A 26,576-nucleotide genomic window follows, 5' to 3' on the forward strand; every position below is an offset into this window, starting at 1 on the left:
GGTCCACACACCCCCTACCTTTCCTAAAGCCTCCTTGTTCATCTGCTATCCTATTCTCCGTCTTACTCTTAATTCTTTCAATTATAACTCTACCATACACTTTACCAGGTACACTCAACAGACTTATCCCCCTATAATTTTTGCACTCTCTTTTATCCCCTTTGCCTTTATACAAAGGAACTATGCATGCTCTCTGCCAATCCCTAGGTACCTTACCCTCTTCCATACATTTATTAAATAATTGCACCAACCACTCCAAAACTATATCCCCACCTGCTTTTAACATTTCTATCTTTATCCCATCAATCCCGGCTGCCTTACCCCCTTTCATTTTACCTACTGCCTCACGAACTTCCCCCACACTCACAACTGGCTCTTCCTCACTCCTACAAGATGTTATTCCTCCTTGCCCTATACACGAAATCACAGCTTCCCTATCTTCATCAACATTTAACAATTCCTCAAAATATTCCCTCCATCTTCCCTCCATATATGAGGTATAAAAAAAATCCTTACCCCTCATGGGAGTTCCTGTGATGCAGGAGAATGGCTCTTCATCCAGGAAATGAGCTATCATTTGGATATCTAATTACAAAGTGCTGTATGACTTCATAGACAGGTTGAAGCTTTTGAACCAAAGCAACCCTCCCATATTTGGACCCAGCCCAACTACCTCCCAGACCTGGACCTGGAGAGGGTTTCAGGGGTCAATACCCCACAGCCCAGTCTGTGACCAGGCCTCATGGTGGATAAAGGCCTGATCACCTAGGCTCTTACTGTTGGCCGCACACAACCTGATGTAAAAAACCACAGCCCGGCTGGTCAGGTACTGACTTGAGGTGCCTTCTTGAAGACAGCCAGGGGTCTATTGGCACTCCCCCTTATGTATGCTGGGAGGAATACATAATACTCGTGAAATTAGTAAATTACCCTTTTTTACAATCCATTAATTTAACTCCATAACTATCAGTATATTTACAATCTTCATACAGGCAAACACCTTGCTTCTCTCCTAGGCATACATTTTAATTCTTGTAGATCACAAGGAAAGAAAAAGATGCAAAATATTTATTTCACAATACTGTAATACATTATTAGTGTATACATGGTGCATTATAACTAAAATATGATTTGGTAGCACTACCCTATTACAAGGGATAATGATAATTTTAATTTTATCAAAACCCATGTTATCGACATACCATATAAAACGTAATAAATATCACAATATACAGCCTCAACTGTAAAAGTATACAGTCTAAACTGAATAATACTAAGTAATAGGAGGGGAAGAGGTGTACTGACTTTGACAAATGGACAGGTTGACTTAACTCCTGTCTAATCATGATAATTACAATATCACTACTGTTCTTATTTTAAGCAGTCTATAATAACATTTATGTAATTAATAATAACTAAACTTGGAAGACAGGAAGAAAACTTAAGCTACTGGTAAATGTATTGATAAAATTTACTCTCATTCAAAATGCTACAACTGGTGCCACGTGAAAATTCATTAGCTGAACCTTTCCCCCTCCCCTAAAAATTACAAAATACATATATCCTTGTACATAAATAATAATTAAACATAGAAACACAGTTATATCAATGAATTCTCTCATCTTAGGGCTTTGCAAATAAATTAATATACAAGTGCAACCTACCCTTAATAAATATTTAGAACAAATGAAAGCCTGTTTATCTTTCTATGGTATGCTGCTTACCATATGTTATACATAGAAAAAAGCTGCACCTCAACTATCAGTTGAAGCAAAGTTGTTTTGAGAGTATCTGTATTGGTATACGTGTGGTCTTTTGAGCCTTCACAATGTTGCCAAGAAGTAGAGTGGGAAAAAATCCCAGCTTAGATAAATACTTCAATTTCTAAATCAATTTCATAAAAGTATTGAAAGTACCTAAATATTACGGTTTTGTGATTAAATACCATAATCAATTCGGTCATTTTATCTATTACTGTACTTACATCTACAACATACATGTAAAAGAAACAAAAATCCTTGTTGACCACCAATTCTGTCATCTTAAAAGATGTTTATAATAGTGTGTGTATAATTACCTTACTGAATTTGAGACTTGTCCTCTTCTTCTGGATCCTGCTCTTGTAGTGCGTGTCTGTCTTTGTATGTCCTACCTAGATTCATGTAAAAGTGATGTGGTTTAGGGAGTTATTTAAACTGTGACAAATGTATTTCCTTTAGGTCATCCTACCTTGGTGAGAAATGACCTATGTGGTAAAGAAAAATGGTTTTGCAGCCCTCTTGAAACAATAGTTCGAGCTTTTGTGGTGTTTCCTTGCAGCTTTGCAACCTGTCTGGAGGCCTAAATTCTGCCATTTGCAACTTTTCTTCAGTATCTCCCAAAAGAACAGTCATCAGCAAAGAGCAATTGTGCCAACTCCCACTTCGAATCTGATTCATTATCTGTTAATCCTACACCTCTTCCCAACACCCTAGCAGTCTCTTCTTTTACAACCTTATATGTATTGTATACACAATATGTATATAGACATACTCAGAAGTAATGGCACATCACTCGTCAATTTCACTTACATACCTAATAATCCTTGTAGTTTTGAAATGTATGTACAATACAAATTAAAAAAAATACAAAGAAAGTCTCAATTAACTACCTACATGGGCAAAAAAAAATTTGGTTACACTAGCAAACAACTTATTTAAATAAGGTGCAAAATTGGTTCTGAAGCCTTCCAAACCAATATGCATGCTTTTAATCTCTCAACAGACTAACCTATTCAGTATTTTTGCCATCCAGCAAGTACAATGTTGAAATTTCAACTTTTCATAAGTTATTGACTACATATCACAGAATGATGCAAAGTAACATAATTTAACTGCAACATACAGCAGATACTGGTAAATTAAACATACACTATCTAGTTCATTAACCAATTCACAATGAACAAATTCATTACACAGTAATTTTAATTCACTGACCTTGTTTTTCTATCAGTAGGATACATGTATGTATAAAGCCCATGCAGAGCCACCAGCATTTGGCATGTACTATCTATTCGAGTTTACAGGGGGGTGAGCTCTTAACTCTTGGTCCTGCCTCTTAACTTTCAACCAACTGACATGACTTACCCCTGTCATATCTACTTATGAGTCATTGAATGTACCTGGTATATGCTTCCTAGCTGGTTTTGAGGGCTCTTGTACCCTCCTAGCCCAGCACTAGGTCAGGCTTCCCTGTAACCTGCCTTGTCAACAAGACAAAATCAGGGATGGTTAGGTCAATTGTATATGAAAAAATCCTTTGTACAAAACAAGTCAATGCAATATTATTTGTGATTTTGATATTAACTAACTGCAAATTCATTCCCTGCAAGTAACAAGGGATAATTATTTTATGTTGTACATATCTATCAAATATTTATTTTTAACATTAAAATTATCTGGTAATTTTTTTTTTACAAAATACTGTACCGAGAACAAATTATTAATGCACAGTACTGTGCAACTTCTACTACACCACCTAAAAATTTTACTTATGCTTAATTAAAAATTAACAACTAATTCCAGCTAAATTAATAATTCCCATGAACTGCTCTCATAATAGTCAAATAGTAAACCATTGCTTGCCAATCAGACTATGGATACAAAGCATTTTTGAGTGTGTACCACTACATGGAGTAGGAAGGAAAAAACCACCAATTTATAAATACTTGTATCTAATCTTCAGTAAGTATTTACCTACTTGTAGTTATAGTAGTTTATGCTTGTAATGTCCAGTCTTTATACTAGATTTGCCATAATTTTAATTTTTAAAGTTTCTAATAGAGCAAGTTTCCCATCCAGGTAAAACACTGATTTTCCAGCAACAGATGCTGTGGCACCTCTTAATCCAGATGAAATTACAAGACTAGTTTTAAAAAAAAAAAATCCAAAAATGGGAAAATACCACTATTTGCTATCTTTATTGAATACATTTACCAGTTTAAGGTGACAAGATAGCAGCACTTGGTATTAGGTTGCTTTCAGCTGAAAAATGCCAGAGTTCAAGAAAATTATGCTGAAAATCTGGTAAAATAGTGTTAACTATTCTGCTTAACTAAAAGTAAAAACAAAAAAAAATAGTCAGCAGCAATTCATTAAATAAACCAAGAAAGCCAAGGTCTCAACACCAGCCAGCTCTTAAATGAAGAGTGTTCATAGACAGAAAATAAGAGAGAGTGGAAAGTTCAGCAAAGCATCTGCTGGAGAAGGTCTCTGAATGAAGCCAAAACATGCAGACTCTTTCACTCCTATTTCCTATCCATGCAGGATTTACCTTCTCTCTAATCATATAACCCTTATATTAAAAGTAATTTCCAATTGGTGATAAACCTATTAAAACATTTTGGTACAGTAAGTGATGACCACTCTTAAATAAAAAAAAAATGCATATGGGCACAAAGTCACACATTATCTTAATGCCAATCATTTCTGCACAAAAAATTAAATCTAACATTTTTTTTTATATATTGTAAGTTATTATATTTTGAACAGAATGTAAAAACTAAACTTGTCAAAATACAGAGGGATAATTCATTAAAGAACAGAAACCTAAATTTCCCAAATGAGATCTAAATGGCATAAGATATATACTACTGTAATGTATATAAAGTGGGCACTGAACAAGTATTCAAGTTTGTTTTCCCTAAGACTTTACAATATTACTTATGAACACCTTATCTTTACTACACTTTTATTGAGTTAAACCACAATCTATTCTACAAGATGATACCCACAGGATACTACTACAGTTTCTTCATTACTGCACCACTACCAAACCTCTCAAAGTTTTAACGGACATTGCAAAAGGCAATTTATTGAGAAACGTATTAAGGCAGCCTTAACTTTGATATACCAGGAAATTTATTACTGCACTGTGCAAATACTGAGATGAATGAAGATAACAAATCATGGTTCTTTTAATGCAAAATTTCTTTGCTTTCCAAAAATTATACAAAGAATATTAGATTCAAATATGGGATTTCATACACTATGAATATTTTTATCGCAGTTGTTGGCGCCTCTCATTAGTAGTATTCAGTCACTGACATTCATCATCTGAAATAAGCTCAAAATCTTCTTCCAAATCTGTAGTAGACTGCTGGTTCGGATCAAGTGACCGTGTCATTCTAGCAGGCGGCTCATGTTGTCGTCTGGGCTGCCGTTGGCTGACCATGGGAGTTGGCTGAGCACTGGATACAGATTGCCCTATCACAGAGGAAACTAAATTTTGCCCTAAAGCAGATAAAACATTTCCTGCATTTTGAGCTATTACACTACTCATAAGCTGACCTATAGGGTCCATTGTAGGTGCAGGTTCAGCTTCGCTACGTTGAAAACTTTGTGGGGGTCGATGCTCAGGTCTTACTTGACTTCGTTCTTCAAACACAAGACCCTCAATAAAATCATCATCTTCATCACTACTATCCCCAAAATGAGAGGAGACAAACTCCATTTGATAGCGGTCTCCTGCTCCATGCCTTTCTTGACTAGGTTCAGGCACTGGATGAGGTAGCTCAGGCAGGTCTATATCAGGCCCATCCAGATCTTCAACACTATCATGATCATAGGATGGGAAATCCTCAGGAAGTCCACTCGTGAAATACGTAGTGCTGCTTTCCTCTGAAAAGAAAATCTAAATTGGAGAAATACATAGTTTTAATTAGTTTACAATATTTTTACCCCAAAACTTAAACAACATTATATTTTGTTTGGAACTCTCCTAAATTTGTTAACCTTTTCACTGTTGAGACCCCTGATCCTGAACACACTGTGTCGAAGAATTTAAAAAAATAAAAAATATTTTTTTTCTTATGAAATGATGGAGAATCTTTTCCCAATGGTGATGACACCAAAAGTGCAAAATTTTATGGAAAATTTATGGAATTATGCTCTCGTGAAATTAGCGGTCTCGGCGATGCATACGCATTGGTGATTTCGCCCACTTTGAGCCCTATTTTCAGCCAATTCCATTGTTCCAGTTGACCAAACTCATAGCTATTTCGCTAGAACTCCATTTGTTCTATCTACTGAATACAAGAAACTGCCCATTTATTGATTTCAACTACCCAATAAAGTGGTTAAAAATAGGCAATTTGGCCAATTTCACGCAAATTTCAAAATAGGGTCCAGAATAAACAATGCACACATTCCTGGCACTAAAATAACATTTCCTCTGTTCATTAGTCACGTCTCCATGCCCCTCTTAAATTACTCTTGCTTTCCATTTTAAATTTTTATTCACACAAAAAATAGAAGATTTACTGTTATGCAGGCTACTGCATTATTATATAATTGTATAAATAATGTCAACTTATTTGTGACTGCATATTAGACTGGCCAGTTGGACATGTATTGGACGGTGACGTCATTTGTTTACTCAACCATAAATACCATACAAAAATGCACCTCAAAGTGGGCGTTTTAATCCAAAAATAGAGTCGGAGTATTTTTTTTCTCATTATGCACTGAATGCGGCAGGATTTTTTTTTTATACTGTGCACACTGACCACACAGACCCATTCTCTCACATGTAGGTGTACCAACTTTCTCCTGCTAGATCTGAAGCCACTAGAATTTTTGGGTATTAATAAATCACATACACTGGCTTGTAAGCCGTACCTATACGTCACCGACAATGAAAGGGTTAAATAAAAAATATAATGCTATCAAAAATTTGTAATTTTCTGAATAAGAGCAAAAGTTCATATTTCAATTGGGAAAATCACTAATTCAGAATTTTCCAAATACAGGTATACAATGACAGCTGCTACTGTGTAGGACAGTAGGAGCTCGTCACACTCTCCCTCACACAACCTCACCACTACCTTCCCATACTACATATAGTAACTCCCAATCATATCCCTCATCTCCTAACCCCCTGCACCTTCTCTCTGAAGCCAGCTGCTACTTGCTTCAATGAGAATAAGTCACTGATTTTTTTTGGGGTATCCTAGGTAATTTACACTATGTATGATAATTGTACAGTGGACCCTCGCCTTACTAACGCATCGCGTTAGGTTAAATCCGCCATACGAAGCATCTGAACGCAAAAATTTTGTCTCGCCTCACGATAAAAAGCTCGCCTTACGTGATTCGTCTGGGACGCGTCCCACGTGTGGCCTCAGTGCCAGTGTTTACAAGCCAGCCAGTGCGGTCGCATCTACCCATACATTCGGTACATTTCACATTATCCCAGTGTTTTTAGCGCCTGTAACTGCAAAATAAGTCACCATGGACCCCAAGAAAGCTTCTAGTGGTAAAAAGGGCGAGAATTAGTATGGAATTGCAAAAAGAGATTAAGGAAATGTGTGCAAAGTGGGTTGAACTGCAAACCTTTACAGGTGAAAATCACCATGACATAGCTACTGCAAGCCGTGTTGGCAACCTGTACAGTGACAATGTTATGGCCCATTTTAGGAAAGTCTTAAAGGAACGGGAGGTACAGAGCTCTATGGACAGATTTGTTGTGTGACAGAGGTCCAGCGGCTCTCAAGCTGGTCCTAGTGGCATTAAAAGAAGAAGGGAAGTAACCCCGGAAAAGGACTTGCTACCTCAAGTCCTAATGGAAGGGGATTCCCCTTCTAAACAATAACTTCCACACACTCCCCTCCTCCTATCCCATCAATCATCACCAGATCTTCAATAAAGGTAAGTGTCATGTATTCTATTCTTAGTAGAGTAGTAATTGTGCATGTCTTCTTCCATTTGTGTGTACTAATATTTCATGTGGTAAAAATTTTTTTTTTTCATACCTTGGGGTGTCAGGAACGGATTAATTTGATTTCCATTATTTCTTATGGGGAAAATTAATTTGGCTAACGATAATTTCGGCTTACGATGAGCTCTCAGGAACGGATTAATATCGTAAGGCAGGGGTCCACTGTACTTATGTTTATTTGTGCCTAAATAAGTAAACTTACTTACCCTTTCAAATAAGTATCATATACAGTGGACCCCCGCATAACGATTACCTCCGAATGCGACCAATTATTTTTTTTTTTTTTTTTTTTTTTTTCAACAAGTCGGTCGTCTCCCACCGAGGCAGGGTGACCCACAAAAAAGAAAGAAAATCCCCAAAAAGAAAATACTTTCATCATCATTCAACACTTTCACCACACTCACACATTATCACTGCTTTTGCAGAGGTGCTCAGAATATAACAGTTTAGAAGCATATACGTATAGAGATACACAACATATCCCTCCAAACTGCCAATATCCCAAACCCCTCCTTTAAAGTGCAGGCATTGTACTTCCCATTTCCATGTAAGTGTATTTATGTAAGTGCGTTTGTACGTGTATGTTTGGGGGTCTGAAATGGACTAATCTACTTCACAATATTTCTTATGGGAATAAATTCGGTCAGTACTGGCACCTGAACATACTTACGGAGTGAAAAAATATCGTTAACCGGGGGTCCACTGTATATTGCATTCCTAGGTAGTAGGTTGGTAGACAGCAACTGCCCAGGGAGGTACTACCGTCCTGCCAAGTGAGTGTAAAACGAAAGCCTGTAATTGTTTTACATGATGGTAGGATTGCTGGTGTCCTTTTTTCTGTCTCATGAACATGCAAGATTTCAGGTACGTCTTGCTACTTCTACTTACACTTAGGTCACACTACACATACATGTACAAGCATATATACACACCCCTCTGGGTTTTCTTCTATTTTCTTTCTATTTCTTATTCTTGTTTATTTCCTCTTATCTCCACGGGGAAGTGGAACAGAATTCTTCCTCCGTAAGCCATGCGTGTTGTAAGAGGCGACTAAAATGCCAGGAGCAAGGGGCTAGTAACCTCTTCTCCTGTATATATTACTAAATGTAGAAGGAGAAACTTTCGTTTTTCCTTTTGAGCCACCCTGCCTCGGTGGGATACGGCCGGTGTGTTGAAAGAAAGATATGCATTGCATTGTATTGTAGTTTTGTCCTGTTTATTAAGCAATGTTTAATACTATAATTAAATGATAAAGACCAGTACTGCTGAAAAGTAAATGAAATTTGAAAATGCATCTCTTATTATCACATGGGTGTATGGGAAAAAATAGGTTACGAGTTCTGAACAATCCACTCTCCAACAATTTTCAGGCAAGAGCTGACATCGTAAGTCACAGACCTACTGTATAAGAAAAGGTCATACCTCCTGCAGCAAGAGGGAGCGAAAATCCTGGACTGACTGCCGTTCCTTCGCTTGCACCTTTGCTGCCTTTTGGTGCTCTCTTTCTAGAAGTGCTATCTTGCGACACCTCTTTACGCAGATGAGCTTCCTCTATAATTTCTTCCACTTCCGGGGGATCTTGGCTCATAAGAGGCACATCCAAAGCAGCTTGAGCTTCCAGAGACTGCAGTTCTGGCATAAATTCAGAGATGTCACTATCCAGAGACACATTTGAAGTTTCTGCAAAATAAAATTACTAGTTAACATTTTCATTCATACCTATAATTCTCTGTAGTTAAAACTCTATATTTTCCAACATAAAAAATAGTTAATTTTAGGCAACGATACCATGGATTACCTAAAAAAGTCAATCGTCTAAAGGAATAAAAAAAAATAGGTGAAAATTAAATATGGTGAATGCAAAGACTATAACTATATGCCTTTAAATCCCTGAGTTACAGTACTTATAGAGAAGAGATTGATGGGGTTTCAATAGAAAAAGAATTGGGTTTCCATACATAAAATCCCTCTGAAATATCCTAAGTCCTGCTTTATCAAAGATCTCATTTTTTTTATATTCCATATTGTTAAACTCATTATTGAATTACTGAAATATTCTTAATATCCTATGGTGGCCAGAGTTAGTGTGATTATCAATAACATTCCTGATACTCTTAAAATCACTAAAATATGTCTACTTCATAAAGTTGGCAATACTGTATATTACTCCCCCCCCCCCAAAAAAAAAAAGACCAATAGCCTTAATATATCTTCTCAAAATTTCTTGAGTGATAAGAGCTTGACAAACACATGAATTTATATGTACACAATCCAGGACAAGTATTTAGAGCAGACGTACTACTGCAACTACTTCTGAATACACCAAAAAATACTGAAACAATGTGCAGTACATTGACCATAAACCCTGTGAAATATCTTTGAAAATGTGACCATTAATTCAAACATAATATAGCATATGAAAGTAGAAGATAATATTATAATGAGAAAATGGGTTTTATGCTTCCTAACAAATAAAGAGGACAAAATCTAATAAAAAGCATCAGTGCAAAACTCCAAACATTGGGCATAACACTAGCCTACTCTTTTAAATTATGTCACTTTTAGATTAAAAATACTGTACAAACTCGGCAATGCCTTTCTAACAAAGAGTATCCATCACTAAGAAACAAAATGCTAACAGCCCAAGTTCAATACAAATCATATAAAAAAAGTAATCACAACACTTATAAAAAATCTATTATGGTAGAAATATATCTATGATATATATTCAGTATAGCATCATCATAATGTACTCACCCATGCCAGAATCATCTCCTCGAAGAGCAGCACGAATTCTGTTGATGCGTTCATAAAAGGAATCAGGAAGAACATGAATGATGATCCCTGGGGCAGTCATAACTATCATGAGCAATATATACACTAGAACTGCCCCTGGCACTAAATGCCCCACTACAGCACCAACACTCAGCACCGTTGTCACAATTGCACAAAACTGAAAGCAATTAATTTTTTATTACTATTACATAAATGATTACTAAATACTACTTAAGAAAGTAATTCTGATAAAAAGTATTGGTTTATTAAGATGTTAAGAAGATAATTCTACTTAATACAAAAGAAAAAATCTAAACTATTTAATACCCACCCTTCATATATATGTAACAGGGGTTGTCAATATACATGTACCTCTAAGTGTTTTTAGGATGGAACTTGCTAAACTTTCTCAATAAGTAATCCGTCAGCCAGCTGTGAGTTGCAGGCACGAAACAGCCTGGCTGATGAGGCCAGATGGGAGACACAGGAGAGTGAAATCTAGCAAATGGCAAATTAAAAGGTGGGGCCAGGAGCTAAGACTCGATTACTGCAGATACATATAAGTGAATAGAAACATACATACATACATACACACACACATACACATGGCTTTAAGAGAGGTATGATAAGGCTCTTGAAGCCAGGAGAGAGTGAACCTAGTAGAAACCAGTGAAGAGGCAGAACCAGGAGCTGAGATTCAACCCCCCTGTAACTGTGTATAAATGAATACACATACACACTGTACAAATCTGTATATACTGTACAGCATTATATGCATGTTGCTTTCAAAATACAAGAATAACAGTAGTACATTGATCTGCATGCAGGTACTGTTACAGTACTTGCATGCAGATCTTTTGCCAGCAAACATACAGACACACATATATGTTCCAGTACAACATACCTTACCAACGCATCATTCCTTTCATGTGAATTTTATAAGTACACACACAAATTAATAACAAATGCACTTTTCCCGGTTGGATGGCATATAGCAAGATTACATAGCAAGAGAATTAATAACAGGAAGGTTCAAGATAATAACAGGAGCGATATACTGTGCAACCCTCCATCCAATAGCATCACAGATCAGGAGGCCTGCTGCAGTATTCTTCTTTCTTGTGTTCTTGTAATAGGGAATTCTAATCACAGACAATAACTGAAAAAGTGGAGCTTGTATTGGGACTAGAAACTAAAAAAAAAAAAAATATAGTTAAGAAGGCAGCAATGGAAACCTTGGAGCCTACACACAAGGAAAATGCAGGTGAGATACATTATTTAAACTTGGAAAAGCCTCCGGAAATTTGTCATAAATATACACACAAATCGTTCCTGAAAGCAAGTCTTGGCAGACAATGCAAAATTCTTCCAACGAAGAGCAAGGGTGCCATGAGTATACTAAATAAAACACAATAAGGGTAAGAGGTCCAAGACTTTTCAACAGCATCCCATTATACATAAGTGGGATTATCAAGAGACCCCTTGCTGTTTTCAAGAGGAAACTTGATAAGTTCTTCAAGTCGGTGCCTGATCAGCCAGGCTAGGGCTCATATGCTGAACTGCATGCAGCCAGCAGTAACAGCCTGGATGACCAGGCCTTGGTCCACCAGGCCACTGTAGCCTGGTCTGAGACTAGGCCACTGAAGCATTGACCCCAAAAATATCCGACAGGTGTCCTTTAGGTATAAGGTACAAGAATAAAGAGGTAGGGATGAGCCTGCAAAACTAGACCTAATATTAATTAATTTGAAAACGATATAACAAGAACAATCCACACTAGAATGCTTCTAAACGACAAAGTTACAAAGTCCAGAGAATATACTGAATGAACTGGACATAACAAAAATCATGATATCCCTGAAATTTCAATTACTATACAGTAAGCACTATTGGGAACTGATAAAAAATAAAGAAATGGAGCCAGATAAAATATATACTTCTGTTTTAAAAGAAAATAAGCTATTTTGATTATTATCAAGGCTTTATTTAATGAAGGATAACTGGCATATACAGTACATATATAGAATATACCCGTGATATACCTGTGTGGATTTTGGGCATTTTTTTTTTTACCCTGGAAGATGAGCCTATGGCCAGTCTTTGCTCTTGGTTACCTGTTCAGGTAGGCTGTTACTGTTGGCGACCCTCTGGCTCACTTAGCCATCACAGCCTGGCTATCTGGAACTTTGAGGAGGTAGTGATCCAGTTTTGTCCTAGCAGTGTTTTATATATAAATATATTCTGGTAATAAGTTCAGGTCTTGGACCACGATTGTTGTGCCAATATTTCAAAAAAAGGTAATGAGGGAAACAAACTGTCCCAGGAGAGTCCAGTACATATATCTCTTTCAAGGTTAACGATGAGCGCTGGGCAACAAACTTTACAAAACATGGAGGAGAAAATTCTTAAGACCCATTTTTATGTTGTGTTATTTCTAGTGTATTTGTTGCACATCTGCATTTTCACTGGGTCATTCTGCACAATTTATCGTGCTCTTTGCTCTTGTATAGGATTATTTCGGTGTGCAGATATGGAATCAATCTTTCCGGTATTTTTCAAGTGTAAATACCTGCAAATTTTTCTCACCTACACGGTTTTCAGTTTAAGGGATTTTAATTGTTTTAATGCCTTGTCTGACTGACATGATATGGGCAGTGAAAACTTCTGTGCAATCTCATATAGGTAATTTTGCTTGCCTTAAGTGGGGCTGTTAATATATAGCAAGAGAGTATTCGAGTGAAATAGTACAATGGACATCTCTGCTTTTGTTATATGACACATCACATGTAGCTGGTACACATCACACCGGTTTATTAACGCGTAAGAGGCAGGGTCCAAGAGCTGGAGCACGATCCAAACAAACACGAGTATCAAAAAAACAGGTATATACCACACACATCAATGGCATGGAGCCAGGATACGCACAATGTGCATCATGCAAGCAGCGAGCAGACGGCTTGAGGAGCATTCAGTTCGAGTGCACCAATATAGGCTGCTGATTTAACCGCCCCCTGAATCTATGTTAAATTATATAGGATATCCTCGTTGACCGAATAGACACTAACATCTAATATAGAGTAACACCTCACCAGGCCGACTATTTGATAGACCCCAGGCGGTGGATGGTGAACCTGACGTAATCAGGGGTAAAAACAAAAAAAAAGCGACCTTACCCAAATACGCAAACTCCTATTATATGGCACAATTAAATACAAGCTTAAAATGTATATGTACATTAAAATTACAATAGTACTATCAATACTGTACAAACAGGGTACCTTATTCAAATATACGTAACTCTTTATTATATGGCACATAATATAAAGGCTTAAAATGTACATGTACTATTAAAAGCCAGTACAGTCAATACTGTGTAAAGCATATCTATCCAAAATAGTCAAATTTAATAGTTCATTTGAATGTCTGGCTCTAGCTAGGAAGAATCTCCGTCCCCGTATGCGACTCAAAAATGTTAATTAGCCAAGGTATCTGTTTATTGACAGATCAACACGGGCAAGAACTACCCTTCTGTTATACAGTACTTATTCATGCCTCAACAACCTATACTTTGTTAGGAAAGCAGGGCCAGCGAGCGTCTTGTCCACATACCTGATTTATTCATACCCCGACAATCATTACTTAGTAAAGCTTCATTCGGCTCTGGTGACATGGATGAGGCACTTTCTAGCCTATAAATTTAATCAACTAAGGGAAGATTTTCGACCGGTATCTTTGTAAAACTCCTGCTTGATTGAAAATCAGTTACCCGCAAACTAAGATTTCACAATATTGTGAATGTAACAAATTGTGTAAGCGTCATGTGGGCTTTTAACTCTCACCTGCGCAGTAGAATACAAATCTGCGTATCTTATCTGCTAATACGCAGATGGCAGTCGGAGCTCACATGGTGACTTATTCACGCGCATAAATATTTACCCATTTGGAAACGCCATCTGCGATACATTTGGAGGTGAAAAATGTCATCCTAATTTTAAAATATGGAAATAAATCTGTTTTGCTTCTAGGATGTTTTTCATTAACCAATCCTGACACTTTTGTTAGAAATGAGTAGTGGATGGATTTAAAAAATGTGCTCTTTTATCTGTGGGTTACCTGTATATATATATATATATATGGCTTCCAAACCAGGCCTCCCTGTAATACTAAATGGTTATAATTAAGACCATAATTTTTGAAGGGGTAAACCGGTAATCCAGCGGAAGGCCTCGGACAGATGACCAAAAGCCCCAATGGCTGGTCATCTCCCTAACACCCGAGTCAGGAAACACTTATCCTGTTTCCTGACAAATCTTAACTAACCTAGGCATCCCTGTTGACAGCATTATTAGTTAGGGAGGGGTCTATAAGCAATTATCTCTATGTATGGTGAGAAGACTTTAAAGTGTGTCATATGATGACCCCACCGCTAGAGCTTTTGGTCATCTGACCGAGGCCTTCAGCTGTCTTACCGGTTCACCCCTTTAAAAATTATGGCTATGATTATGCTTCAGGAGTTTTCTTGATGTACTTATTGCAACCCTGTTTATCACCACCATGTCCGTGTATGAGGCGATTCAGACCTGCTGGAAGGATGCAAGTTCAACTCGCCGGTAATAATGGAAATCATGTGTGAACTCTGCGTAAAGGTATATTAACATAGTTATTGTTCTAACTTGTAAAATGCTATACTGATGAGGGTAACCTCACAATGTGGTGCTTCTGTTGATAAAAGAGCTTAAGGAGCCAAAACACTGTCAAACATGCCTCGCTCATTTTCCATTGGTTGATTTGTGGTACTTAAACACTATACAGAAAAACTGGTTGCTACCCGACTGTTAAACAAGCTGTTCTTTACCCGGCAAATACACACTTGCAATAAAAATTAATATTCATGCCTACCTAAAGAAATCATAAACAAGAATAATTGCTCACATTTCTTTGTTCTATTTAACTTATATTAAGCCTACACTAGCATATGTCGAAAAAAATGTGACTAGTAAATGTCAAAAAAGTACTGGAAAATGTCGATAAAAAGGCAGACATACTAAATTTATGTCAAATGACGCTAATGTTTTCGCATACATCATAATAAATACTGAAGAGTACACAGATTACTGTTAAATATAAAAAAAATGATTAAAGCTTCCGAAAAGAAAAGCTTTATAGTGCCAAGATGGTCTCGATATGATGAATGGTTTGAAAAACCGACATGTTGAAGATTGAGACACTTATGCAGCATATGGGAATCTTTATTCAGGAAACGTGTAGAATGTACAGCATAGGGCCGTAGACGTGGCTTATATACTGTAGTGAGGTGACGTGAAGCAGGTGGAGGCGGGGTCATAGTGGTACCATCCACTAGTCGAAGTAGGTCTTCGTCCAAAGGTTGAACAAATGTTGAAGAATTCTTTGTAATAAGATCCCATGATGCTGCAGTGTCTGACACTGCAGCATCATGGGATCTTGTTACAAAGAATTCTTCAACATTTGTTCAACCTTTGGACGAAGACCTACTTCGACTAGTGGATGGTACCACTATGACCCCGCCTCCACCTGCTTCACGTCACCTCACTACAGTATATAAGCCACGTCTACGGCCCTATGCTGTACATTCTACAAGATTGATGGACTGAACACATCGACTCCAGGTTGAGGGACTGATTACCTCATTCTCCTCCTCTCCTTATGCCTTCCTCTTTGTATTGGACTGATGAAGCCACTGTGTGGCGAAACGTTTCCTGAATAAAGATTCCCATATGCTGCATAAGTGTCTCAATCTTCTTCATGGTCTCGATATGCTGGAAAGATATGACTGATGGTTCTACGAAATGATACAAAGTGGCCAGATGAAGTGGTGCATCCAGACATCGTAAACGGTACACAATACACAAATAACCCGCACATAAAAGACAGAAGCTTACGACGACGTTTCGGTCCGACTTGGACCATTGACAAAGTCCTAAGATATATCGGAATATTTAACAAGCTACAAAGACTTCAGTTTCAAGCATATAATCAGTTTCATATGTGGTTGGGTTCATGATGAAGACAATGACGATAAATGGAAAAGGTAACTTTACGTGTACTGCATACACAAATATTCAATGGAAGTATAAATCTTTGGAAAATCAATTGATACAGTATATCGTTTTCCATTATCCTACTGAAAATATATGCAAACATATATGTAAATTAATTATTTAACAATGATCCACCGACTAGTATACACGCTATAAAATAAAACAAAATCTGTATACCGAACATGCATTTTTTGTGTGGAGTTCATGTGCAAAAAAAAAAAAATGAATAAAATATCGTTTATCAAGCATTACAGAAAATCTCCCATGCAACCGATGAGCTGTCAGACTTTTTTTCAGAATGTGTTCAGCACTGGTTCCAAACCATCATTATCAAAAGTTTTTCCTTTTTCAGGCAATTATGTCCAAGAACTAATTAATAATTTTTTTTCCAATTAATAGATGGTCTCAGACCGAGCCGCGGGGGCGTTGACCCCTGAAGCCCTCTCTAGGTATACTCCAGGTATGAAACAACAAATCTAAATTTTAGTGTACTGCTTGAAAAATGCATATAAAACCTTAAAATGTGAAGGCTTTAGAGAACAGGAAAACACAGTGGAGACTTTCGCTAATAAAAATAATTAAACTAAAAATTATGATACGTATTTCGTGCATAAAGAATAAATGCTTAAAAACTTTAACACCGATTCATCAAACCCTGCTAAAAAAATAACTAGCTGTTTGCTACCAAACAAAAGAAAATCCATAATTTATGGCCGACCTTCGGTTTTATGACGTCGCACGAAAACACTATCCTACTTGACTAATTATACGACATCATTTTTACAAGTACCCGTCTGACTCCTGAAGGCGGGTTGTCAATCTTTTCTCCTATACGTACTTGCCTCCCGATAAGAGTGGGGGAAGATGGCATCCCTTCTCCCACTAGACAGAGTGGAGTGAGACACCGGACTCACTTTTTTTCCATAAAAAATCATAGTATACTGGAAGACTGCAATCCAAAATGCTTTAGAAATGTTAAATTATTTTTGCTCTTCTATTTAAACACTTTTATATTCATAAAAATGACATTACAGCAACATGTTTATTTGTATAAATGAATCGTTCGCTGCCTGTGACATACATGGTAAATAACAACAAATTTAAGGAATAATGGGCTAAAGGCTCATTTGTGGGAGCCATTTCTTATATTCATATTCAGGGTTTTGTAAAGATTTTGAGGTTAATTTGCCTTGTGTAATGTATTTAAGACAGGAATTTCCCCCCTGCCTCTACTAAAAGTAAACATTCAGTCACTGTAGTATATTTTCGGTACGAATTCTCTCCATATAGAAGGAAGATGAGTTTATGAACTGTGAAGACACCTGCCTCCCTCACTCACCTTTACTTTTAGTCTTTCATTTCGTATCACTCCGAAAATATGTAGTGTAACAAAATGAAAAGAAAATCATAGGCAAGAGGGATGCAGCAATAATTAGAGGTAAAAAGCAAACAAGACAATAATACTACAAAGAGTGAGGCCGTGCCAATGCTTTACTGTATTGCCAATCAGCATCAACTATAAAGTATGACTTTAATACTGCCTTACTGAAAAAATAAAACTCGCTGCCAGCCAAACGTCTGAGACTATTCACGTGGCATGGCGACGTGAGAGAGGGTGGGAGGGAGGTGGTGTGAACGTGCCATATGGACTAAACAAGGTGCCAAAATTGCAGTTGGGTCATGAGAAACTGGCAGCGTGTGCAGTGAGCAAGTCGATGCCCTATAACCCTTCATCACCACCCACCTCTAATATTTTCATCTATTAATCTAGTCTCTTCCTTTTCATCACTTATCTACATAGATTTCCTGAAAACCACCAGTAAATAAAAATTAAACTTGCAACTTTCCCCACCTAGACCAATGCCTATTCATTCCCGTCACTGTCGGGAGTCCCTGTCATCGATCTGCATTAAACAAATCTCAATACTTCGTTCCGTTAGTTTTGTGCAAGTACACGTACTCATCATCACTCCTCTCTCTGATAACACAAACAAGTATCCACCCACTTAACCACTTACACCCTAGTACTGCTATAGACGCACGCAAGCCACCACAACAGGTATATATATATATAGTTGTGTATCAGTATGTACATAAAATTAATATTTCTTTTATTACACACAAACACACACAATATATATAAAGAGAATTTGCTTAGGGCAACCAAAACTGCATTATTATTTGTATTATTTAGCAGGATGTAAGTCAAATCGACATTTATATAAGAACCTAGCTGATAGTGCCATTCTATTACAAGAGCTTAATAACCCGAAAAAAAAAAATACAGTATTTGCAAAATTATGATTTACCCCCCTAAGTACGAAAAAAGACTTCCGTGTGCACATAAAAAGTTTCAAGACTGGGCCTGTTAAATCATATCTGTTTAGTCTTTTCTGATTGTGTTGCCAATCCAATTCCTTTTTTTCTTCTTCAATGCAGTGTTAATTTCTTCTCGATTGGTTTTCTTCCACAAAAAAAAGGACGATGTATGGCGCTCCGGCAGACTGAGCTGCTTGCACATTTTGTTGAGGATAAGTGTCTCGGTACAGAAAGAGAATGAGAGGAAAAGGACCTGATACAGAGAGGTCTGGACACCATTAGGGCGGCGCAGAAATCCCAGATTCAGTGTGTTAAGTTCTTGCGCTCCGAGTCGGATACCCAGACTAGTATGCCTACGCTCTTGACCCGATGCTGACATACAGATTCAGTACAGTTACTGTTTACATTATTGAGCAGTCAGATATTTGTACTCAGTATGTTGCTGCTGTTAACATTTTCCAGTATCGCGTCGAATATCTGGATTCTTTAGAGTATAATGTTTACTTTCTTGAATGTCGGGTCTAATATCTGGTTCCCTATTGTTAATTACGTTTATAATGCTCACTGTAGACGATGTGTAGTACACAGTATATAGCATATTGATACAACATGAGTTGTATCAATGTATTACATAGAGCATTTTCTATTATGAATGTTCAAATATGGTAATCCCCATTTAAGTAATTAAATTATTAATGATGTTTGTGTACCCAGTGGCAGTCGACAGGCTTTAATTAAACCTAACAAATTAACCCTTAACAAATTATTGAAATGTTCCGTAATAAACTCCTAATGACCTGCCTCACAAACACACACTCCTTTCTCTTGCTCCAGCCTTTTAAGTATGCGTCTGTTCAGTTATACCCTCGATAATGAGCGACCACCGAAACATCCAGCTTTAATTAAAAATTTGTGGACGTTTTATTTTACTCAAGGTTTATTCTTTTACTCTCCAAAATATATTCTTTATGAATTATTCCAAAGTTATTTTTGAAGGTGCCTATTAAAAAATATTATTTACTCGTACGTGTGAGAACACGTACGAGTAAATGATATATAATATATAAGGATATACTGTTCTCACACGTACGTGTGAGAATAGCATATCCTTATTTTGTGCTAATTTTCTTATGAGGTATCCAACGCAATTTCTTTTGTTTCTCTTGAGCTTACCTGTGCTTATTTTAAGTTACGTAAGTTGGATATGGATAAGTAAAGTTACATAAACCTACATAAAACTATATTTAATCACAAATAACGAAATTACAAAAAACGATTGCGATTAGTCCGGCATCAAGGTAGCCGAAAATAACCAGGGAACGCTTTAAGTTGTAAGATAATCAATCTTGTGAGAGAATGTGCTGCACATAGCTAGCCCACTTAATAAATACTTGCGTGATGACCATGACTGCTCTACCGCATGAATGAAGACAAAGTTCCATCTGGGCCTGTGGGCCAAAATGGTAGTATGAAGCATGCCAGGCATCTCAGATGTGTAGTAAATATATTCCACTTGTCAAAAGATATAAAAACTGCCTAAGGCGTGAAAAATAATCCTGCCAACTTGATAATAATGCCTTGTAGCTTCCAAAGCAATCAATAACAAATATTGTTATATTAATTTTAAAATAGCACACAAGCGAACACTGGTGAATATAGACTGGCTATTTTGGAATGGCAAAAGTAATGAAAACTATGACTAAAAATACATAATAAATCAGTACACTAAAAATGAAGCAGAAAATAGCCAGACTGCGAGTAGGCAACTGCACAACTTACATTTGGTTATTGAAAAATTTATTTTTTTCCCTTTTCTCTCACTCTCTTCCTCCCCCACCCCATCTCTCTCTCTCTCTCTCTCTCTCTCTCTATCTCTCTCTCATTGATTCGTTCAAGCTAACATGAGCGCATCCTTATTCATTATTCAACAGTTCTCTAGTTATATATATCCGCAGTAAAAGATAACTTTAATATTTACTAACAACCAAACTATAGACTAACGTCCAACAAAAGGGTAAGTGGAAATACCGCTTAAAAACATTAACCTAAGTACTACTACTGTCAATCTAATTTACCTGGCGAGGAGTCCAGGAACCTCTCTAGCCACTTCTGAGTGGCAGTCTGAGCAATCAGACTGTTAGTGCAAGCGCTTGGAAGCCCGCAATAGTTCCTATATCCTGGCTTATCGGGAACCCTATAAAGAATCTCATAACATAATTTGATAAGCCACAGTAAATGAGTTGCAAAATGCACTTTTCACTGACGAATTCTGAACGTGAAGAAAAAGCTCCATGTGCAGAGCTGCGAGTTTCGACGACGAATCATGCTCATAAATGACTAGTCTAAAATAATGACTGAACACTGAAATTCTCCAAGAAGTTTTGAAAGTTCATAATCAGCAAGAAAGCCTATTTTAGTAATATTGCATTGTGCTAGGATCCAAATGGCGCACTGAAGACAAGAGTTAGGCCTCATTTAGATTATGCTGCACAGTTTTGGTCACCGTATTACAGAATGGATATAAATACTCTGGAAAATGTACAAAGGAGGATGACAAAGATGATCCCATGTATCAGAAACCTTCCCTATGAGGATAGACTAAGGGCCCTGAAACTGCACTCTCTAGAAAGACGTAAAATTAGGGGGGATATGATTGAGGTGTATAAATGGAAGACAGGAATAAATAAAGGGGATGTAAATAGTGTGCTGAAAATATCTAGCCTAGACAGGACTCGCAGCAATGGTTTTAAGTTGGAAAAATTCAGATTCAGGAAGGATATAGGAAAGTACTGGTTTGGTAATAGAGTTGTGGATGAGTGGAACAAACTCCCAAGTACCGTTATAGAGGCCAGAACGTTGTGTAGCTTTAAAAATAGGTTGGATAAATACATGAGTAGATGTGGGTGGGTGTGAGTTAGACCTGATAGCTTGTGCTAACAGGTCGGTTGCCGTGTTCCTCCCTTAAGTCAATGTGACCTGACCTGACTAGGTTGGGTGCATTGGCTTAAGCCGGTAGGAGACTTGGACCTGCCTCGCATGGGCCAGTAGGCCTTCTGCAGTGTTCCTTCGTTCTTATTGATAAATTAGACACATGTGCAACTCTTGGGTATCTTTATTGAGGAAACGTTTCGCCACACAGTGGCTTCATCAGTCCATACAAAGGAGAATCTTGAAGAACAGGAGGAGAATGAGGTAATCAGTCCCTCAACCTTGAGTCGATGTGGTCAGTCCATCAATCTTGAATAGAAGATTGATGGACTGACCACATCGACTCAAGGTTGAGGGACTGATTACCTCATTCTCCTCCTGTTCTTCAAGATTCTCCTTTGTATGGACTGATGAAGCCACTGTGTGGCGAAACGTTTCCTCAATAAAGATACCCAAGAGTTGCACATGTGTCTAATTTATCAACATGTCGGTTCTCTGAACCATTCATCTACAAACCTTCGTTCTTATGTTCTTATGTTCTTATGTGAAGAAAAAAACTAAGTTGGAGAGCAACCGAAACGTTTAATAGAAACCTGCCCTGGAACGTGCTTCTTTTTTATCACTCTAAATTGGACTAATTTAAGAAGTGCTTCACAGAGACATTCTATTAAATCAAAGAAAAATTTATAATGACGTGAATGAAACATTTCGAATATCGAGGGGCAATGCGGAAATATAACTTGGGACCCTTGGTATCCTTGTTACATCGGTCTCCAACAAGTTACCAAGTTTCAAACCAAATCTACTATTTACAGAGTCGTGGTGGTACCCAAAGGATGCCACAAAATATATATTTAACTCCTCCCTCATCACCCATACTATTACAGTCTAGAGAGTACAAGTGCCTTAGATATGTAACTTTTTATGTTAAAATCTACTTCGGTGTTATATTTTTATCATTTAAAAGATGTGGACGGGGCTGGGTATGATTTGTGTCGTGGGTACCGGAGTAAATTCTTCGGAAGCTTAGGGTAGCGGTGGTTTTGATAAGGACCTGCCTTGTATGGGCCAGTGGGCCTTCTGCAGTATTCTTCTATTCTTATGCTCTTATACTGTTCTTGAATGGAAAATACTTGACCTCAAAAACTGGTCATTAGCCTTCATTGTCAATAACCACCAACATTTTACCATAATTTCCCTCTATCAACGTCAATAACCACTTACATACAAGTTTCTTTCAAAGCCAAAAATACTGAAACATTACAACAACTTCCCTTCATGGACGTCAATAACTGCGGTAACATATCTTTTTCACTACCATGTGTGGGAAACGCTCACGGTTTGAACTAGAACGCCACAAAACCTGACTGCCACTCTGCCAAGTTTCCATCATCCAACCCATGTCGCATCACGGGTTGAGTTTTAATTGCTTGTGTTCTTGTGGCATTTTTGACTGCTTTTGAGCGAAAACTGAGAAATTACGCCATCACAACCCATGGCGCGGAAAACAACCAGATTAAATACACCTCGCAAAAAGAATTTCAGTTGCGTCTGATAAATATTCGTTCGCAAGATTACTTGTGCGGTATTCTCTTTTTTAATTTCTTCTTGCTAATGCAAGTGAAAGTGAGCACAAAACATGAATAAAGGGGATAATTACGAAAACAATGAATGGAGGAGTGGAGGTAGTGAAATATATATACTTGTGACATATCTGTGATCGGTTTCGAGAGTTTTCCTACACCCACAGCCTGGCCATGGGTCAGGCTTGTCCAGTGCTTCCCTTATCAACCAGGCTGTTGTTGTTGGCGGCCCACTAGCCTACATATCCATCACTACTTAGTTGGCCTAACACTTGGCAGAGATACTGGTCGAGTTTACACTTGAAGACTTCTACACTTGTCCCGACAGAATCTCTTCTAGAGGAATGCTAAAGTGTCTGGCCTCACTCCCCCCCCCCCCCAACGCGCGCACACAGACAGGCGGGGCCAAGAGCCGTGAATCAACCCCTGCAACCACATACAGGTGAGTACACACACAAGCTATCATTCTCACGTAAATTTCAACTCCTTACACTCACTCCACATACACAAAAGTTTCCATTTGCAAGTTCAGTTCTGCTCCCATGTCCTTGGATCAGCTGTCGAAGTAAACAAAGCTGCCACACCCACAGATGGTGCATTACTTAGAACTTTGGCTTGGTACAGCATACACTTGGAGCCACGGCTTGGCACTGCATACACTTGGCATATTTATATGTCATGCGGTTAAGAGGAGAGAAAATGAGCGACTCTCGTCCCTATTTACTCTTCTGCCTTCTTAATCGCGTGACAAGAGATGCACAAGTGTCTTCTCAGCCAAGCAATAGTTCTAAATAAAAGTGAGAGAAATAATGAGTATATTATTATAATCATAAGGAAGCGTTAAATCCGCAGGGGCCTTGCAGTACCTGGGGAATGGGAGGTAATCAGGTTTCATTCAAATGGGAGGATAGCTCCAATTCCTTGAACTAATTTTTCCTTACCAGCATGAGACCCTTCCCCACACCTCTTGAAGGGATCACGAGGTACGGTAGTGAGGTGGAAGTGTGTAGGTGTGGCGGAGTTGGCACCTGGTGTAAAGGGGCAGTAAATGGGAGGGGAGGGAGGGTGATGCATGGGGGAAGCAAGATACAGACAAGTGACTCTTCATCCGCTGCTACTGCTGCGTCACCTTCATCACTTGCATGTACATTCCTCGTCGCTGAGGGACACCCATTGTATGCTCTTTTACACCGTGGGAAAGACAGGTTCATAACATGTTGTATTCACAGGTAAAGGTTAAACCCGTAAGGGCTGACAGTCTGATGGCTCGTATATACATCACAGTTTGGCTGGTACGGAACTTGTTGGAGGTACATGTCGAGCTTCCACCAAGATTTCTGTAAGCTGCTGGCAGCAGGTTGCACTGCCTAGGCCTACGGATGCTGATACTGTGCACTCATACTGTGCCTTCGGCGCCCCCGTTTTTCAATGGCTTTATTTACAATATCTCCCATACCTCTCATCCTCAAGTGCAAACAGATAAACACACTCCCCGCAGCTTCGTATTATCACTCAACATTAGACATGAAAAAACTGCAAGAGGATAGAAGCAAAGTCTTATAGCGGACAACAGACAATAACACGAGTCTCAGTGGTGACAAGTTCCAAATGCCTAGATATGGCAGAATATGTTGTATTTGTGATTATTATGTCTCAGATTATATTTATTTATCCTCAATGTTCGTGAAGATCAAGTCTAGTGTACGTTATTCTCATTTTGTGAGTTCTGTTATCTGCTGATTCAAAACAAACTTTTCACAAAACTCCATTTGCTCTCTGGTATGTATCTGTTGAGCTAACATGCTTCCAGGAACGATTTTTAGTAGAACGTTGTGATTTACCATCTTCCATTTTATATTTGGGAGGTTGAAATCTCCGTGGAGGATATTTGGTGTGGGCTTCTCAAAACTTTCAAGGTAGCTATCTATCATCCCTATGTCTTCTGTGAATTCCCCAGTCGTTGCTGACGGTGGTTTATGTACAGGGATACTTACTAGAGTCTTGTTTTCCGCTATAATACCCAGAATGTCTATCATTTTGTGAAAATTATTATTATGTGAGTAAACTACCAGCATGAGGTTTACAGGGCATTACCTGAATTATTACCTACGAGTAATTTGGGTGAGGTAAGTGAGACTTGAGTCACAGTAGGTCACTGAACTGTTACTTCCTCCTTCCCCACTCCCTACCACTCTCACAAAAAGCTAGAACTGACATTAAATTAATAATTATAATATTAAAACCAGCTACTCTGGTAATTAAAGTTGTGGACTGTATACAATTAGGCTTGCTGGGTACACAAAATATAACTGGAATTAACACTTACCATTTAATTACTGTAGTTGGATCACACCACAACACCTGCCTAACAATTAGAACCTACACTGGCCAGCTAGAGTCCTAAATGCAAGGACTAATGGTGCACTTCCCTTATCTTCCACCATCCACACGTAATTCTTGAGGTCCCGCAAATTTCCTGTCCTAATTCTTCAGCAGGGGACATTAACACGGATTCCTAATTACAAATTCAGACCGAAAAACCCAAATTTGTCCTTCGAGAACGCCCGATCACATTGCACAACTGGGTCCAGTGTTCACACATTAAATTCAATATGGCGTCTCCATAGCGTCACTCCCCGGCTATTCCACATCGTCCCCTCACTCGAAATTTTTCAAAGGGTCCAAATAGCATCACATTTTAATATGTAATTATATTTTTCAAATTTAAACATGCTAAATTTAGGAAAATTCTAAATTTTCCACACATTTCATGAATTCCACAGTTCTATACATCAGATGTGTTTTTCACAAAATCCTACTCTTCCTATTTACCCTGTCATACCTTTAAGTATAATAATTATTAACCATATCTCATCATCCAAAATATCCCCTGTATGTGTAATCTATAAATGCTCCAACTATAGTATTTGCTTATGAGTTTAATCCACTTAAATAGCTATGTCATTTTTATTTTTCACACTCTTAATATCAGCAAAAAAAAAAAAAAAAAAAAAAAAAAAAAAGAGGATTTAACATCTGAGATGTTTGGAATTACTGAAGGTTTTGTTAGTGCCACTGGTATTGTACCATCTTATGATACTGTTGTTTTGCGTACGTAGTACTGGTCTCACCAATA

The 26,576-nt window shown here is 37.8% G+C and overlaps 1 protein-coding gene across 1 annotated transcript in view; it reads right to left on the reverse strand.

The window, feature by feature from the left end:
- Positions 1 to 1,053: 1,053 nt before the first annotated feature.
- LOC128692959 (reticulophagy regulator 3) overlaps positions 1,054 to 26,576 on the reverse strand; it is a 123,679-nt gene continuing 98,156 nt past the window's right edge. The window contains exons 4-6 of the mRNA XM_070092034.1: positions 10,513 to 10,708; positions 9,178 to 9,435; positions 1,054 to 5,657 (exon numbers count right to left, since the gene is read on the reverse strand). Of these exons, the coding sequence (XP_069948135.1) occupies positions 5,077 to 5,657; positions 9,178 to 9,435; positions 10,513 to 10,708 (1,035 nt within the window). The 3' untranslated portion in view covers positions 1,054 to 5,076. The remainder of the gene's footprint in view (positions 5,658 to 9,177; positions 9,436 to 10,512; positions 10,709 to 26,576) is intronic.

Source organism: Cherax quadricarinatus, chromosome 38 (assembly GCF_038502225.1).
Source record: "Cherax quadricarinatus isolate ZL_2023a chromosome 38, ASM3850222v1, whole genome shotgun sequence".
NCBI lineage: Eukaryota > Metazoa > Arthropoda > Malacostraca > Decapoda > Parastacidae > Cherax > Cherax quadricarinatus.